The sequence below is a fragment of the Rana temporaria genome, chromosome 8 (assembly GCF_905171775.1).
Source record: "Rana temporaria chromosome 8, aRanTem1.1, whole genome shotgun sequence".
Taxonomy (NCBI): Eukaryota; Metazoa; Chordata; class Amphibia; order Anura; family Ranidae; genus Rana; species Rana temporaria.
The window spans coordinates 170572861-170589565 of NC_053496.1; the positions used below are offsets into that span (position 1 = coordinate 170572861).

Genomic DNA, 16705 nt, shown 5'->3' on the forward strand with positions numbered 1-16705 from the left:
GGGGGGGGTAGAACTGACTGGAGGAGGAGAGAGATCCTTGTTCCTAATCACTAGGAACAGCAGATCTGTCTCTCCTCCCTTGTCAGAACGGGAATCTGTCTGTTTACATTGACAGATCCCCGTTCTGGCCCTTTCTCACAATCATGGATGGCCGGCGGACATTGCGCATCGGGGTCCCCCGCTGTGCAGCGGGCGCGTGTGCCTGCTATGGTTCTTAGTGGAGCCGGCTTACAGTTACACCGATACGTGGGACTGAGCCGACCTGCCACCGTATAACAGCGGCGGCTGGTCGGCTAGTGGTTAATAAAACACAGGTGTGGAGGATTCTGGGAAAATGTCAGTTACTTATTTTTTACGTTTCTTCATATTTAGAATTACACTGTAGTGAAAAAGGGGTTTCATCACAGTATCCTACAAGGCATTTACCCTCATCCCTTGCCGACATCTGATATAAACAACGACAAGAAGATCCTAGAAGTCACCCAGAAGATCATAGAGCTGCTGACAGGAGAGGTGAGCGGTGCCGGGAATTCTGGGACATTATCCAGTAACAGACAAGGGGTGTGTCTGGATGGTGACGGTATCATTGTGTGTGTCAGGTTCCTATAAGGTGTCAGGATGTCACTGTCTATTTCTCCATGGAGGAGTGGGAGTATATAGAAGGACACAAGGATCTCTACAAGGACGTCATGATGGAGGACCAGCCGCCCCTCACATCACCGGGTAAGAGGCGCGGTCATTGACATTTCTACACGCATTGATACAAAGCACCAAGTTTCTGTGTTAGCAGCCACCTTTATTAGAAAAGCGTTTTTCAGGGTGTTTTGTCAGATGATTTTAATGCGTTTTTGTACAGCGTTTAAAAAAAAGTATTTTTTTTGCTTTGGCGTTAGTGCTGTTGTCAGCAGCAGGGATTTGTCATCTGTTAACCACTTAAGACCCGGACCTTTAGGCAGCTAAAGGACCTGGCCAGTTTTTGCGATTCGGCACTGCGTCGCTTTAACTGACAATTGCGCGGTCGTGCGACGTGGCTCCCAAACAAAATTGGCGTTTTTTCCCCCCCACAAATAGAGCTTTCTTTTGGTGGTATTTGATCACCTCTGCGGTTTTTATTTTTTGCGCTATAAACAAAAATAGAGCGTAAATTTTGAAAAAAAAAACAATATTTTTTACTTTTTACTATAATAAATATCCCCCATAAATATATATAAAACAAATAGTTTTTCCTCAGTTTAGGCCGATACGTATTCTTCTACCTATTTTTGGTAAAAAAAATCACAATAAGCGTTTATCGGTTGGTTTGAGCAAAATTTATAGCGTTTACAAAATAGGGGATAGTTTTATTGCATTTTTATAAAAAAAAAAAAAATTTTTTTTTACTACTAATGGCGGCAATCAGCGATTTTTTTTTTTTTTCGTGACTGCGACATTATGGCGGACACTTCGGACAATTTTGACACATTTTTGGGACCATTGTCATTTTCACAGCAAAAAATGCATTTAAAATGCATTGTTTATTGTGAAAATGACAATTACAGTTTGGGAGTTAATCACAAGGGGGCGCTGTTGGGGTTATGTGTTCCCTGAAGTGTGTAGGGGGGTGTGGCTGTAGGTCTGGCGTCATCGATTGTGTCTCCCCTATAAAGGGGATGACACGATCGATGCGCCGCCACAGTGAAGGACGGGGAAGCCGTGTTTACACACAGCTCTCCCCGTTCTTCAGCTCTGGGGACCGATCGCGGGACTCCAGTGGTGATCGGGTCCGCGGGCGAGCTTCGGACCGGGTCGCGGGAGCGCGCCCGCGACCCACGGCTTGGTACTAGTACAGGACGTACCTGTACGTGGATGTGCCCAGCCGTGCCATTCTGCCGACGTATATGTGCAGGAGGCGGTCCTTAACCACTTAAAGACCTCAGGTGTTTTTCAGATTTGGTGTTTGCAAGACTAAAACATTTTTTTCTGCTAGAAAATTACTTAAAACCCCCAAACATTATATATTTTTTTTTCTAACACCCTAGAGAATAAAATGGCGGTCATTGCAATACTTTTTGTCACACCGTATTTGCGCAGCAGTCTTACAAGCGCACTTTTTTTGGAAAAAATTCACTTTTTTGAATTAAAAAATAAGACAACAATAAATTTGGCCCAATTTTTTTATATATTGTGAAAGATAATGTTACGCCGAGTAAAATGATACCCAACATGTCACGCTTTAAAATTGCGCCCGCTCGTGGCATGGCGTCAAACTTTTACCCTTAAAAATCTAGATAGGCGACGTTTAAAAAATTCTATAAGTTGCATTTTTTGAGCTACAGAGTAGCTCTAGGGCTATAATTATTGCTCTCGCTCTAACGATCGCGGCGATACCTCACTTGTGTGATTTGAACACCGTTTTCATATGCGGGCGCTACTCGCGTATGCGTTCGCTTCTGCGCGCGAGCTCGTCAGGACGGGGCGCTTTAAAAAAATTTTTTTTTTGTTTTCTTATTTCATTTTATTGATTTTATAATTTTTTACACTAAAATATAAAAAAAAAAAAAATGATCACTTTTATTCCTATTACAAGGAATGTAAACATCCCTTGTAATAGAAAAAAGCATGACAGGTCCTCTTAAATATGAGATCTGGGGTCAAAAAGACCTCAGATCTCATATTTAGGCTTAAATGCAAAAAAAAAAAAAAAAAGGAAAATTTGTCATTTAAAAAAATGACAGAAAAAAAATTGTCTCTTTAATGCCCCGTACACACCATCACTTTATGTGATGAAAAAAAACGACACTTTCTGTGAAGTAAAAAATGACGTTTTTGAAACTTCAATTTTCAAAGACGAAGTTGCCTACACACCATCGTTTTCTCACAATGATCTTGCAAAGTGAGGTTACGTTCCACCACGTTTTACCATTGAAGCTTGCTTCTGGGCATGCGTGGATGAAAAAACGTCTTAGAAAACGACGTTTTTTGCTACACACGGTCAATTTCTGTGAAGTAAAAAGTGCACTTTTGAAAAACGACACATAAAATTGAAGCATGCTTCAATTTTTTTTGGTCGTTTTTTTGAAGACATAAAACGACGTTTTCCCCCACACACAGTCAATTAAAGTGACGTTTTTAAAAACGTCATTTTTTTTCATCACATAAAGTGATGGTGTGTACGCGGCATAAGAGGCTGGGCGGGACTGACGTTTTGACGTCACTTCCGCCCAGCAGAGCTATGGGGACGGGTGGGGGCCATCTTGCCCTCACTCAAGTCCTCGCTCTCCAGGCTGCAGCATCCGATCTCCTCCGACGGCTCCGGTAAGCGGCGGAGGGCGCGGAAAAGCGGCGGGAGGGGGGGGGGCCCCTCTCCCGCCACCGATAACGGCGATCTCGCGGCGGATCCGCCGCGGAGACCGCCGTTATCGTTTACACGGCCGCCAGCTGAAAACATGGATATCTCAGTTGTGGCAGCAGCTGCTGCCGTTACTGAGATATCCATGTTTAAAAAGAGGACGTACATATACAGTGGGGGGTCCGTAAGTGGTTAAGTGGTTAAAGTAGCTCCAACACTTTTTTGAGCTTCAAGCGTTTGGCTTCAGGCGAATTGGATGGGAGTTGGTGAACCATCTCCATAGAGAATAATCAATTTTATTTCTTCCTGGGCGTTTCGGAGCTTCGAGCGACAAAACATTCAGGTGTGAATGGGGCCTAAAAATGATCTTGTGGTTTCACGTTCGTTTTATGTGCCAAAAGCAGACTGGGCTTTTGTGATATATTTTCCGCATTTTGTTTCCTCAGGTTCATTGTGGCGTTGGAATTTGATGGATAGTCAGAGCTCCATGAGATCTGATGAAGAAGGGCATCTCCCAAACCAAGACAATGGAAGTTCCGTCAGATCTGTTGAAGAAGAGAACCTCCCAAACCAGGACAGTTCCATTTCAACAGCCAATAACAGTCTTCATTATCCAAAGGATCAAGATGAACCTCAAGTGTGTGACGTCAACTGTCAACAGGCAAAACCATCCTTGGCCTGTCCACTTTGCGGTAAGACATTTACCAAGAAGTCAAAATTCTCCAAACACGTCAAGTACCACACCGTCAAGAGGCCTCACTCTTGCCCTGAATGTGACAAGAGCTTCATCCGGTCTTCTGATCTGTCCAAGCACACCATCGTTCACACCGGCGAGAAGCCGTTCGCCTGCAATGAGTGTGGCAGACGTTTTGTCAGCAAGGCCTACCTCACCATCCACACCCGAATCCATACGGGCGAGAAGCCGTATTCGTGCTCCGAGTGCAAGAAGCGTTTTGTCAGCATCTCGGCGCTCATTGTCCACCAAAAGATTCATACGGGAGAAAGACCCCACATCTGCTCGGAGTGCGGGAAGGGCTTCATTCGGAAGTCTGACCTGGTCCAGCACCAAAGGGTTCACACTGGAGAGAAGCCCTATTCTTGCGATGAGTGTGGCAAACGTTTTTTCAGCAAGCCTCATCTCGTTGTCCACCAAAGAGTCCACACAGGAGAGCGCCCGTTTTCCTGCGTTGACTGTGGTAAGTGCTTCAGTAGCAAAACGCACCTGGTGGTCCACCGTCGGATTCACACCGGTGACAGGCCTTACCCATGTACGGAGTGCGGAAAGTGTTTCATCCGGAAGGCAGTCTTGGTCCTGCACCAGAGGACCCATGCTGGGGAGAAGCCATATTCTTGTGCTGAGTGCGGGCGCCATTTTGCTTACAAGAACTACCTGAGCAGCCACCGCAAGATCCACCTTGGCATGAAGCCCTTCCCTTGCCCCGAATGCGGCAAATGCTTTATCAGCAACTCTGAATTGGTGAAACACCAGAGGACTCATACAGGGGAACGACCCCATTTTTGTGCAGAGTGCGGCAAATGCTTCACTAAGAAGTCCCACCTCAACCGCCACTTGAGGATCCACTCCGGTGACAAGCCTTACTCCTGCAACTGGTGCAGCAAGTGTTTTATTGTCAACTCTGACCTGGTCAAGCACCAGCTGACCCACACTCGAGATAAGACCTGTTCCTGCCCAGAATGTGGCAAGAGCTTCCTTAACAACTCCCACCTTGTTCTCCACAGACGAGTCCACCACGGTGCTGAGCAGTACCCATGTCCTGAGTGTGGAAAGTGCTTTCCTACTCCCGCCCTCCTTCTGAACCACCAGAGGTCCCACACTGAGGAGAAACCATTTATCTGCAGTGAGTGTGGGAAGAGCTTTGTCCGGAATATGGATCTAGTGAAACACCTGAGGAGTCACACGGGTGAGAAGCCTTATTCTTGCACAGAGTGTGGACGCAGCTTTGCTGAGAAGTCTTACCTTCACATACACCAGAGGACTCATACTGGCGAACGGCCTTACCCCTGCCCGTTGTGTGGCAAATGTTTCATCAGCAACTCCGACCTAGCCAAGCATGTGAGGATTCATACAGGCGAGCGGCCCCATGGCTGCACTCGGTGCGGAAAACGCTTTATAAAAAAGTCACATCTCACCCGACACGAGACCATCCATGTGGATGTACAGATTGACTTTCCACTTTGAATCAGGAAGTCTCAGTGTTCAGGTGAAAACTAAATGGGGTCCCCCAAAAAAACAGTTGTAGAAGACTGAATGGGGTCCAACAAACTCCAATGGCTATAGAGAAGCAAATGGGGTCCATCAATATCAATCAGCTTAGAAGAGAAAATGGAGTCCATCAAAACCCAGCTACTCCAACACATTAAACAGGCCCACCAAAACTAAATAGCTATATGGGACTAGATGTGGTCTGCTAAAACTCAACAGCCTGGTGAACACTATTCGGGGTCTCCCAAAAACCAACAGTAATAGAAGACTGAATGGGCTCCACCAAAATCCATCAGCTTAAAGGAGAAAATAGGGTCCATCAAAACCCAGCTGCTCCAACAGATTAAGCAAGGACCACCAAAACTAAATAGGGGACTAAATGTGGTCCACCAAAACCCAGAAACTTGGTGAACACTGATTGGGGTCCCCCCAAAACCCAACAGCTATAGAGGAATGAATAGAGTTCAGCAAAACCCAAAAGTTACAGAAAACTAAATAGGGTCCACCTAAATTCCAACAGTTTAGAGGAGAAAATAGTCTATCAAAACCTAAATTCTCTAAAATTAAACAACACCCACCAAAACTCAATAGTTATAAGGGACTAAATGTGGTCTGTCAAAACCCGAAAGCCCGGGGAACACCGATTGGGGTCCCTGAAAACTAAACAGGTATAGAGAACTAAATAGGATGCACCAAAACCCAACAGGTATAGAAGACTGAATGGGTTTCCACCAAAATCTAACAGCTATAGTCATACTTAATGGGGTTCAACAAAATTCAGTAGCTATAGGGGATTAAATAAGATCCATCAAACAGGTCCACCAAAACTCAATAGCTATAGGGTCTAAATGTGATCCACTAAAATCCAACAGCTATTGCGTACTAAATAGGGACTAGTTGTAGAAGACTGAATGGGGTCCAATAAACTCCAACGGCTATAGAGAAGCAAATGGGGTCCACCAAAATCAATTAGCGTAGAAGAGAAAATGGGGTCCATCAAAACCCTGTTGCTCCAACACATTAAACAGGGCCCACCAAAACGAAATGGCTATATGGGACTAGATGTTGTCTGCTAAAACCCAACAGCCTGGTGAACACTAATCAGGGTCTCCCAAAGCCCAACAGTAGTAGAAGAATGAATGGGGTCCATCAAAATCCAACAGCTATAAAGAAGCAAATGGGGTCCACCAAAATCCATCAGCTTAAAGGAGCAAATAGGGTCCATCAAAACCCAGCTGCTCCAACAGATTAAGCAAGGACCACCAAAACTAAATAGGGGACTAAATGTGTACCACCAAAACCCAGAAACTTGGTGAACACTGGGGTCCCCCAAAAACCCAACAGCTATAGAGGAATAAATAGGGTTCACCAAAACCCAACAGTTACAGAAGACTGAATAGGGTCCACCAAATTCCAACAGCTTAGAGGAGCAAAGAGAGTTCATCAAGTCCCGAATTCTCTAAACATTAAACAACGCCCACCAAAACTCAATAGCTATAAGGGACTAAAAGTGGTCTATCAAAACCCAGGAGCCTGGGGAAGACTGATTGGGGTTTCCCGAAAACTCAACAGGTATGGAGGACTTAATAGGATGCACCAAAACCCAACAGTTATAGAAGACTGAATGGGGTCCATCAAAATCCAACAGCTATAAAGAAGCAAATGGGGTCCACCAAAATCCATCAGCTTAAAGGAGCAAATAGGGTCCATCAAAACCCAGCTGCTCCAACACATTAAACAGGGCCCACCAAAACCAAATAGCTATATGGGACTAGATGTGGTCTACTAAGGCCCAACAGCCTGGTGAACACTAATCGGGGTCTCCCAAAACCCAACAGTAATAGAAGATTGAATGGGGTCCATCAAAATCCAACAGCTATAAAGAAGCAAATGGGTCCATCAAAACCCAGATGCTCCAACAAGGCCCACTAAAACTAAATAGCTATAGGGGACTAAATGAGGTCAACCAAAACCCAGAAACTTGGTGAACTCTGATTGGGGTTCCCAAAAACCCAACAGCTATAGAGGAATAAATAGGGTTCACCAAAACCCAACAGTTACAGAAGACTGAATAGGGTCCACCAAATTCCAACAGCTTAGAGGAGCAAAGAGAGTTCATTAAGTCCCGAATTCTCTAAAAATTAAACAACGCCCACCAAAACTCAATAGCTATAAGGAACTAAATGTGGTCTATCAAAACCCAGGAGCCTGGGGAAGACTGATTGGGGTTTCCCAAAAACTCAACAGGTATAGAGAACTAAATAGGATGCACCAAAACCCAACAGTTCTAGAAGATTGAATGGGTTTCCACCAAAATCTAACAGCTATAGACATACTAAATTAGGTTCAACAAAGTTCAGTAGCTATAGGGGATTAAATGGGATCCATCAAACAGGTCCACCAAAACTCAATAGCTATAGGGTCTAAATGTGATCCACTAAAATCCAACAGCTATTGCGTACTAAATAGGGACTAGTTGTAGAAGACTGAATGGGGTCCAACAAACACCAACGGCTATAGAGAAGCAAATGGGGTCCACCAAAATCAATCAGCGTAGAAGAGAAAATGGGGTCCATCAAAACCCTGTTGCTCCAACACATTAAACAGGGCCCACCAAAACGAAATGGCTATATGGGACTAGATGTTGTCTGCTAAAACCCAACAGCCTGGTGAACACTAATCGGGGTCTCCCAAAACCCAACAGTAGTAGAAGACTGAATGGGGTCTATCAAAATCCAACAGCTATAAAGAAGCAAATGGGGTCCACCAAAATGCATCAGCTTAAAGGAGCAAATAGGGTCCATCAAAACCCAGTTGCTTCAACAGATTAAACAAGGGCCATTAAAACTAAATGGCTATAGGGGACTAAATGTGTACCACCAAAACCCAGAAAATTGGTGAACACTGGGGTCCCCCAAAGCCCAACAGTAGTAGAAGACTGAATGGGGTCCATCAAAATCCAACAGCTATAAAGAATTAAATGGGGTCCACAACAGCTATTGCGTACTAAATATGGTCTACTAAAATCTAGTTGCCGTAGAGCAACCAAAGAATGAAGAAAATTGAAGTGTATAGAATTTTTTTTTTTTTTTTTTAAGTCCTCCTGACGCCGTAATTCCTAGATTGCTTTACAATTTTGCATGGAGCCCATGTTTCATAGCTATACCCCTGATTACCTGAGTTCCCACTTAGCATATAAACGTATGGCTCACACTTTAGTCTGAGACCTATGAAGGTCCAAACCTGCCAGGGTCTAATTTTTTGTATTTTTTTTGCAATTAAAAAATCTTTCAGCCTTCGGGCATTGGTTATAATCCAATATTTGCCCTCACGGGTCTATAGGATCCTTTTGTAAGGTACAGGAGCTGGTACAGAAGTGGATGTCAATTTTATGTATTTTGATAAAATGGTTGGAAGGCCTATAGGGTCTCCCCACAGAGGTTTGTACTAATGATTGAAGAACAAAGACTTTCTTCCCACCAAATATATTTTCGGTGTGGACCTCTACAATTCCGTTACATTCATGTTGTAGCTTTGCCACGGTGGTTGATGGATTTCAGAGGACAAAATCTTCCCTTGGGGGATACTTATTAATATTTCAGTCCCAGTCCCAACATAGTATTAAGTCTGCCTCAGGCTTGCCAGTGATGATTGGACCTGCCCCGTTACCTGCATGGCCCGCCAAAACCCCACCTCTAGTGGGACCTCCCACTCTCGGTTCACCATCACCGTAATGAATGCTTTATTGAGTTATTGTGCAAATAAGGCCGGGTTTCCCCGCATCCGATTCGCATGACATGCAAGTGTGATCAGCTCTTAATGAAGGCCAGTTTACAGAGGTCTGGGGCGACCGCGGTCAACATTCCGAAAAGGTCCTGTGCGTGTTTCGGTCCAGTTCAGGTGCAAATTCATGCAGATATTCGGACCTGATACGCACCTGAACCAGTGAACGGGAACGCACTGGACTCCATGCTGTGAACCGCGGACGCACATATGTGAACCCGGCCTAAGGGTGACCTTGTGATCCCTGGACATGGCTCCGGACACAGCATCATTGAGGCTGAAGTGCAAGATGTGGGACTATCCCGGCAAATCCGGGACAGTTGGCATCTGTACATTAAGGTCATAGTTAGACTAAAGAGACCCACAATTGCTATTTAAAGTGTATGTCCCACCAAAACTTCTTAGTTTTGGATAGAGAGGGGAAGGGTTTAGAATCCCTTTGCAGTTTTTACTGCCATCCAGGGTCCATATTTCCTGTCCTGTCCGTATTTTCCAACAAACAACATCCTGTCCTATTATATTTCTGTCTGTGTCTGTAACGTACCTGGTGGTGGAGCCTGAAGTATTGAGGAAGGCCTCACTTACAGCCTTGGCCTTGGAGTCCCTGGTAGGGTGACAGGGAATGCTGGAGCACAGAGTGGCATGAGACCCTGGTAAATTTCTCGCTGGAGTGCAGATCGGCACAAGACGGAGTCGGACAGTCCAGGTCAGCAACTATGGAGCAGATCAGGTTCAGGCGGCAGGCAGAAGAGTAGTCAGGAGTCAGGCCAAGGTCGATAACAGCAGAAGGAGAAGGCAGAAGCGTAATCCAGTGACAAGCCAATGGTCAGTACAGGCGGCTTTCAGGCAGAGGCAGGATCAGGTTGGTAACAGGAACTTAGTAGACCAAACGGCACTGACACACTACACTAGTGCAGTTTAAATAGCCCTTGTGGTGCCAATGCGTGCTCGTGCACGGGTACGTGCACCTGCTAACCGGCCACGAGCAGGGTTTCTTAGATTTGTGCATCTGCGCACACGAATCTTCCTTTCCTGACAGTGTCCTGTGTGCAGATTTTACCTCACTTCCTGTCTGATGAAACTGTTGTCCGCAGGACAGGAAGTGAGGGTAAATTTCTCTAACTGAGCCCTAGGTACCAGCAAAACCAGAGGCCTGATTTCTCCCCAATTCATCCAAAAGTAAGAAAGAAAATTCATGCTTAAAATACACTTTAAGCTTTAGGTGAATGGTGGTTTGTTGACTTAAAGCGGAGTTCCACCCTAAAAATGAACTTTCTATTAACAGCTTGCCGTTTACTCACATCTATCTGGCTGTTACTAGGCAGATTTCGTAATCTGCCTAGTTCCTGGTCCTAGGTGGTTCAACTTCCTGTCCTAAGACCCCCTTGCCTCCTGGGAAATGATGACACTCATTTCCCAGGAGTCTCTGGGCATTACTGTGCCTAAAGATCGCCCAGCATGCACCTCTCCCTGAAAACCAGGAAGAAAAAGGAAACTGGGCTTCACACGCCCACACATATGATGGATACGGCCACAACATGAGCTGGAGGATATAAGACAATGATTTCTGGAACGATTGGGGAGCTATTATCGGGGCTGAAGTCCAAGATGTGGGACTGTCCCGGCAAATCTGGGACAGTTGGCCTCTGTATGTTTGGGGTCGTGGTGAGACTAAAGAGACCCACAATTATTTTAAATACACTTTTTAACTTTTAGGCGAAAAGTGTCTTTTTGACTCAACTTTGCATCCCAGCAACATTCACTGCTCCTCTCACAAAGCCATAGTGGCGACCCTTTCGTGCGCAGAATTTCTCCAGCATTATAGTTTATCAACGCAGAGCAACGCCATCCTTTGGCTTTGCAGCGGCCATGCATTGCAATGAGTTGTGATCCCTGGACATGGACATTGTGATCCCTGGACATGGCGCTGAACACAGAATTATCGGGGGCTGAAGTCCAAGATGTGGGACTGTCCCGGCAAATCCAGGACTGTTGGCATCTGTATGTTGGGGTCATGGTGAGACAAAAGAGGCCCACATTTGCTATTTAAAATACACTTTAACCTTTAGGTATGGTAAATGGTGGTTTGTTGACTCAACTTTGCATCCCTTCAATGTTCTCTGCTCCTCCCACAAAGCCGTATTGGTGACCCCTTTTTCATGCACAGAAATTTTCCAATGTTATAGAGTTTATCAACGGGGCGAGATGCCAACTTTTGGCTTTAATTCTCCGCCGGCCTTGGATTGGACAGCATGGAACCCCATTAGGAATGGTTTAAAGGGGAAACCCTGTATTTTATCTCATACAACCATTACTGATAACCTTACGCATGTTTGTACATACTATACAGTATATATATATTTTTATAGTATATGTTATATAGTGTTTTTAATATGTAGCACTAAAATGAATATCTAGTTGAAGTTCATGTTTCATTATTTATATAAACTTTCTGTTTTTGAAGGACCGTCCGTTGCGTTTGGTTTACTAAAGAGGTGGGTTCACTTGAGTGAATAAGGAGAAGCTGTGTTCACATTATGTACCCAATCATGTCCAAGGGCCAGTCCTGTTTTTTTTTTTTTTTTCATTTCCCTAGCACATGATTGGATATTTATTTTATTATTATTATTATTGGATATTTATTTGACAATTTACTCAGCACTTTACATAATGTACTTTCACATCAGCCCCTGTCTCCAAAAAGCTTACAATCTAAGGTCCCAATATACATACGGAATAAGGGCCAATTGAAGTGATTGTAAACAAGCATACGCTAGTCGCTAGGCGATTCCCTGTAATATAAAAGCAATCATAGCGGTTGTTCAGCCGCTTGATTGCTTTTACAGGCGGCAAGAGGGGACGCCCCCACTTAACCTTAGGTGAACGTCATATGATGTCCTTAGGTCCAAGTTGAGATATCTGATTGATGCCCCTCTCAACACCCTCAGGTGCTTCTCAGGTCTTTCCCGTGCAATGGAGGAGCTGGAGAATGAATCCATAGAGGTGACCTTAGACCTGATGGTCCCCAGCCATCTCTATGACCCATGAAGGGCCGCAAGCGACGTTGCCGGCAAATGTAAACACTGCCGTTTTTATTCCTGGAAAGCCCGAGGTCGTTTTTTTTTATTTTTTTTTATCCAGGATAGAGGAGAGATATGGGGACTTATAGACCCCAGATTTCTCCGTAAAGAGGACCTGTCATGCCCTATTCATATTACAAGGGATGTTTACATTCCTTGTATTAGGAATAAAAGTGATAAAAAAAATTAAAGGAAAATTGTAAAAATAAAATAAACAAAAAAAATGTAAAGCGCCCCGTCCCCGCGTGCTCATGCGCATACGTAGGTCACAACCGCTTATGTAAACAGAGTTCAACCCACACATGTGAGGCTTGACGTGGTTACTAGGAAAGCAGAGGGGCTGGTAAGAACACCAGGGACTTCTCATAAAGGAAGCAATACAAAGAGAACAGGAGACTTTCTCATACAAGTACATGGTACAGCAGGCTACACATCGGGAATATGAAGTGTTGGGTTTACAGATCCTTTAACTTACCACCATTGGTTGTCTTCGGAGTGCGGGAGGAAACTGGAAACCAAAATCACGCAAGAGCATGCAAACTCCATGCAGGTGGTGTCCTTGTTGGAATTGGGATCGAGGACCCCGGTGCTGCCCATTTAAAGCACACCCAGGTTCACCCTATTTATTAACATTCACTTTGGTAGGTGAACAGCCTCCACCCCTTTAGTAAATCAAGGCCACTGTTTATTATTACTATGGACTTTATGTAGTCGTGTTTGACCTACAATATACTGGAACTATACCTGTCTGCTTTTGTGTCTTTGATTGGGCATCCCCCCTCCCCCCTCAGCTCTTGATTGGTCCCAGTAGCCATCATACCATGACAGCCTGGGGCTCTGCTTAAAGTGGCTGTAAACCTCAAACATTGGCCCAGATTCAAGAAGCAATTGCGCCTGCGTAACCATAGGTTACACAGCGCAATTGCTTACTTGCCCCGGCGTTACGAATGCTCCTGATTCAGGAACATCGTAACGCCGACTGCAGCCTAAAATCTGCGTGGCATAAGGCTCTTATGACACGCATATCTTAGGCTGCATTCTAGCGATGACCGCTAGGGGGCGCTCCCATTGTGCTCAGTGTATAGTATGCAAATTGCATACTAACACCGATACACAACGTTGTGTGAGCCCTGCGTACACAATTTACGTAGTTTCGCGTAAGGTTGCACATCCTAATAGCACGCGCAGCCAATGCTAAAGGATACCCTTCGTTCCCGCGTCGCGATATTTGAAATCTACGTCGTTTGCGTAAGTGATTCGTGAATGGCGCTGGATGTCATTCACGTTCACTTTGAAGCAAATGACGTCCTTGCGACGTCATTTGCCGCAATGCACGTCGGGAAAGTTTCCCGACGGAGCATGCGCTCTACGCTCGGCGCGGGAGCGTGCCTAATTTAAATGATTCCCGCCCCCTACGGGATCATTTACATTAGGCGCCTTTACGCAGGGCAAGTTTACACAGCGCACACGCTATTTACGGAGCTACTGCTCCGTGAATCGCGGGTCGCGCAGTAAATTTGCGGGGGCGCAGGGCAAAAACGCTGCCCTGCGCCTCCGTAACAGATGGGCAAATTCTACCTGAATCTGGGCCATTAAATATAACCAAAGCATATCCCTCTATAGTGTATACTTGTCTCGATCCAAAGCACCAAGTGTCATTTCTGTCTACTGTTTCGTTCCTCTACTATCAGCATGAATCACTTCTGACAAGTTTTCCTGACACCAAGAGAAAAAAAGGTGGCAGGGAAGGGACCTCCAGCACACAACCTGTGATTGACAGCCTCGGCCATAGCTCCCAACTGTCCCTGATTTCGAGGGACTGTCCCTGATTCGGAGCAATGTCCCTCTGTCCCTCATTTTGGTCTGATCTATATAGTTGTATATAAAATGCACTTTTTATCTATCAAAAGGTGTTTTGCAGCGCTAAACCCTTCATCTGATTTCTATATTGCTGCATTTGTAAATTCCAAAAGCCAATATAAAGCAAAAGTAGTGGTTAAAAAAAAAAGCACTTGTGTGGTTACCCAATCTTGTTTTTTTTGTACAATTCTCCTTTAAGGGGTGTGGAAAGAGGCGTGTCCTATGCCTGCATACTTTTGCTGATAGGTGTCCCTCATTCCCATCTCAAAAAGTTGGGAGGTATGGCCTCGGCTCCCTTCCTGTGTGCTGTGTGAAGTTGGGTGTCTCTCTTCCCTCCAATCAGCTCTCAGAGCTCTCCTCACTGATCCTACCTGCATTGTGGTGTCACCCTACACCCAAACAGGCCGCTTTATGCTGTTCAGTTTCTTGAAGCTTTATTGAAAATTGTTCAAACTCACAAAGCCAGGCTGTGGACTATCGCTCACTGCCAGACCCTCTGATACTCCTTCAATGCATTTCTCCCCAATAGTATCCTAGTGATGAAGAGGAGGAACGGATACCAGGAGGAATACATCCCGTGGCCGGTGGATAATCTATAAGACAACCTGGAATGGAATCATCTTTATTTATGTTGTCGCCCTATTTGGTTTTCCAAAGGAATTAGTAAATAATGTATTACAGGGAGGAGAATCAGGCAGATCTCCTGGTATGAGAGCCTCTGGTGGACCCTGCTGGGATAAGGAATCAATACTACCACCCCTATGCACAAGCTCAGCCTTCTTTGTCTCCATACATCTCACCTTGATTGTATTCAACCCAAGGTGAAGGGTCGGAGGTTCAGCCTGCTGTACCACACTGCCTGCTGTACCACACTGATCAGGAGCCTGCTGTACCACACTGATCAGGAGCCTGCTGTACTGCACTGATCAGGAGCCTGCTGTACCACACTGATCAGGAGCCTGCTGTACTGCACTGATCAGGAGCCTGCTTCACTGCACTGATCAGGATCCTGCTGTACTGCACTAATCAGGAGCCGGCTGTACTGCACTGATCAGAAGCCTGCTGTACTACACTGATCGGGAGCCTGCTGTACTGCACTGATCAGGAGCCTGCTTCACTGCACTGATCAGGATCCTGCTGTACTGCACTAATCAGGAGCCTACTTTACTGCACTGATCAGGAGCCGGCTGTACTGCACTGATCAGAAGCCTGCTGTACTGCACTGATCAGGAGCCTGCTGTACCGCACTGATCAGAAGCCTGCTGTACCGCACTGATCAGGAGCCTACTGTACCGCACTGATCAGGAGCCTGCTGTACCGCACTGATCAGGAGCCGGCTGTACTGCACTGATCAGAAGCCTGCTGTACTGCACTGATCAGGAGCCTGCTGTACCACACTGATCAGGAGCCTGCTGTACTGCACTGATCAGGAGCCTGCTGTACCACACTGATCAGGAGCCTGCTGTACTGCACTGATCAGGAGCCTGCTTCACTGCACTGATCAGGATCCTGCTGTACTGCACTAATCAGGAGCCGGCTGTACTGCACTGATCAGAAGCCTGCTGTACTACACTGATCGGGAGCCTGCTGTACTGCACTGATCAGGAGCCTGCTTCACTGCACTGATCAGGATCCTGCTGTACTGCACTAATCAGGAGCCTACTTTACTGCACTGATCAGGAGCCGGCTGTACTGCACTGATCAGAAGCCTGCTGTACTGCACTGATCAGGAGCCTGCTGTACCGCACTGATCAGAAGCCTGCTGTACCGCACTGATCAGGAGCCTACTGTACCGCACTGATCAGGAGCCTGCTGTACCGCACTGATCAGGAGCCTGCTTTAGGTCATATGAGCTGCAGAAATGTATGTGCCTCCTCAATTCAATAATTGAGAGCCTTCAGAGAAGAAAAATAAAAAAAGTAGAATCTCTGATAATATCAGTTGCAGAGTCTGGGACTTTTCACTTCAGCAGCCCAAAGCCTACAGAAGAAGTAGCTAAGGGACCGGTTATCTGAGCCATAAAGTTTCTTGTGACAGATTTTTCACTGCTGGGGCCCTACAGAAAAAAGGGGAGGTGTCCACTTGTCTAAGCTGCTGGGAGTCTCGTAACTTCTCTCTATTAATCTGGAGCCTGGGGGCGGGGGGGGGGGGGTGGAATGATAGGAAGATTCTGGTTATCTTTGCTGCAGAGAGCCTTGCCCCTACTCCATCGGTCAGGGAAAGGTGTTTTTTTTTTTCATAGAGTTTACTACCGCTTTAAGGCAACTGAGAAAAAAAAGATTCTTGTGACCCTTTTCCAAATGATTTGCAAAGAACAATCGCTGCATGAATGCTATGCAGCCAGCAAATGTGGCTGCTTGTACCTACTGTATAGCTGGGCGACACGGGGAACAAATACCATAGCTGGAACCAGCACGGCAGATCAACGGC

The 16705-nt window shown here is 45.7% G+C and overlaps 1 protein-coding gene across 1 annotated transcript; it reads left to right on the forward strand.

Annotated features, from left to right (window-relative positions):
* The first annotated feature begins 689 nt into the window (after positions 1-689).
* On the forward strand, positions 690-8850 carry LOC120909367 (gastrula zinc finger protein XlCGF26.1-like). Its single transcript, XM_040321124.1, has 2 exons — positions 690-723; positions 3775-8850. Exons 1-2 carry the CDS (start codon positions 690-692, stop codon positions 5526-5528), a joined length of 1788 nt encoding a protein of 595 aa, XP_040177058.1. The 3' UTR covers positions 5529-8850.
* The last annotated feature ends 7855 nt before the right edge of the window (positions 8851-16705 follow it).